This window comes from Blastomyces dermatitidis, assembly GCF_000003525.1.
Source record: "Blastomyces dermatitidis ER-3 genomic scaffold supercont1.3, whole genome shotgun sequence".
In the NCBI taxonomy this organism is placed as follows: Eukaryota; Fungi; Ascomycota; class Eurotiomycetes; order Onygenales; family Ajellomycetaceae; genus Blastomyces; species Blastomyces dermatitidis.
Genome location: NW_025544776.1, coordinates 348,713 through 350,852, shown reverse-complemented (window position 1 = coordinate 350,852; position 2,140 = coordinate 348,713). Strand labels below are relative to the sequence as shown.

Below are 2,140 nucleotides of genomic sequence, written 5' to 3'. Positions count from 1 at the left end.
ATGCGCTACGAGACTCTGGCGATATCTGCTGCGTGAGATCAACTGTGATTTCGAAGCTGGGTATTCACAGTCACACACACAAGGGGAGATCTGATCGAGGGATAGCGTCATGAAGGGTACTATGAAAATGAGACCCTCACAGCGAAGTCATGACAGCGGATGGCTGGTTTAAATCAGTGATATTGGGCAATGGGATGAAAATGGCCACCTCCGGGTCATTGACCGGAAGAAGAGCCTGGTGAAGACTCTGAACGGGGAATATATTGCACTGGAGAAGGTAGGTTGGGGTTTCTTTGCATAGTATCTCCTTGTCATAAGTTCTTTCTGTTAACATGACGCGTTGCGTATAGCTTGAATCAGTATACCGGTCCTCAAGCGTAGTGGGAAACATCTGCATATATGCAGCGCCCGATAAAGCCAAAGCGATTGCCCTAGTGGTCCCCATCGAACAGACGCTAAAAAATATAGCTGCTGAGAACGGCATCAAGAAACAGGATCTCGGAGAGTTGGTGCATGATAATAAGCTTCGAGATATCGTGCTGCAGGATATGCAAACGATCGGGCGGAAGGCGGGCCTTGCTGGGCTGGAGATCATTGAGGGGCTTGTTCTAGTGGAGGAACCCTGGACGCCGCAGAATGTAAGCGACTCCTCATCCTGGATTATTTTATTGTATTTTATTTTCTTCGGATTTGATGCACACCGGCTAACGCGTGTTTTTAAAATTTTTCCAGGGTCTCACGACAGCGACGGAGAAACTGAACAGAAAAGGTATTCATAATAAGTACAGGACTGAAATTGAACAAGCGTATGGACAGGGTTAAGAACGAGGAAAATTCGAGTTTTTTCTTCTGACAGTGGTGTTCACTGCACGGTTATATAACAATTCTTTCGAGGGGAGGTAATTGAGACGTGGGTTTGTACTCTGTTATTATTATTATTATTATTATTATTATTATTCCAGTATTGTGGCGGACGTATTGCTTGCGAAAACAGAATTTTCCCAGCCCCCCTGAAAATTAGTAGAAAAACACTACAAAAAAGTCAAAATATCCACCTTTCTCTAGAATCATTTAATTATCATTAAATATGCGTCTTTTTCAATCAATTATCATTCAAATACACATCTTTCTTACCTTTATCACCAAATATGCCATCTCAAATTAGTGATTTCATCATCAAGATTGTACATCTTAAGAATGATTATAAGCCTGCTGAGATTGTACAGAGTATGAATTGCCATCTGACCACTGTATATTAAATTCAATAAAATCTTCACTGCTTTGAAACTGCTAGAGAATCTTATTCAATATATGTCGGATTCCCTCTACGGGCCGACCGCTTCCGCCTAAGCGAGGTGTTCGCTGATCACTTGACAAACGCCTATCACACATAAAAAGCCGCACAATAGCTAGATCTTGATAATATAATCAACTACTCTATTATATCACCTTCTTCAGATTATATCTTCTTTACATATAAAAATCTGCTCTAATTTGCTATATTCTTTCACTACATGCTATCATCATATACACAAGCTATTATTCAGCTTTGAATCATCTTATTCAGTGATTTTATAATAACTTCACTCTGTTAATTATTCAGTTCTGTTAATCTTTTATTCAACTACTGACTTTGCAAACTTTTATAGTAAGTACTTAACTCAAATTATTCTCATTAATCTATTATTTAATATTTAACCTATGTTTTTATAAATAAGAATGTAGATAGTAAATATATCTCTGTAAGTAGCTTCAGTATTAAAGTTAATATTATCTTACTTAAATCTGTATTAATTACTAGAAGTAAAAATATTTAACATAGTTAATATATATATATAATTAGACTGACTGTGTGACTGTATCTGAGATCAGAATCAGATTTTTTAATAGTCTTATTATCAATTTAACTAATCTTATTTAGACTGATTAGTAAGACTATGAATTTCATATTTATCTCATTTGATCTGATCTTATACATTTCTTAACATAAGTCTCATCAGAACTAAGTCTTAAAAAAATCTGAAAATGAATCATTTCTGAGAGAAATGACATGAAAAATGACCAGATTTAATTCAAGAATAGTGAAATGGAAAGTAATTTGTCAGAATAAACTATAAAAGATAATCATTCTTTCAAAATC

At 35.9% G+C, this 2,140-nt stretch overlaps 1 protein-coding gene across 1 annotated transcript; it reads left to right on the top strand.

Annotated features, from left to right (window-relative positions):
* Positions 1–822, top strand: BDCG_02451 (long-chain acyl-CoA synthetase; the record flags this gene model as incomplete). Its single annotated transcript, XM_045417994.1, has 4 exons — positions 1–32; positions 178–277; positions 351–638; positions 733–822. 4 exons carry the CDS (start codon positions 1–3, stop codon positions 820–822), a joined length of 510 nt encoding a protein of 169 aa, XP_045274669.1.
* Between the last annotated feature and the right edge of the window lie 1,318 nt (positions 823–2,140).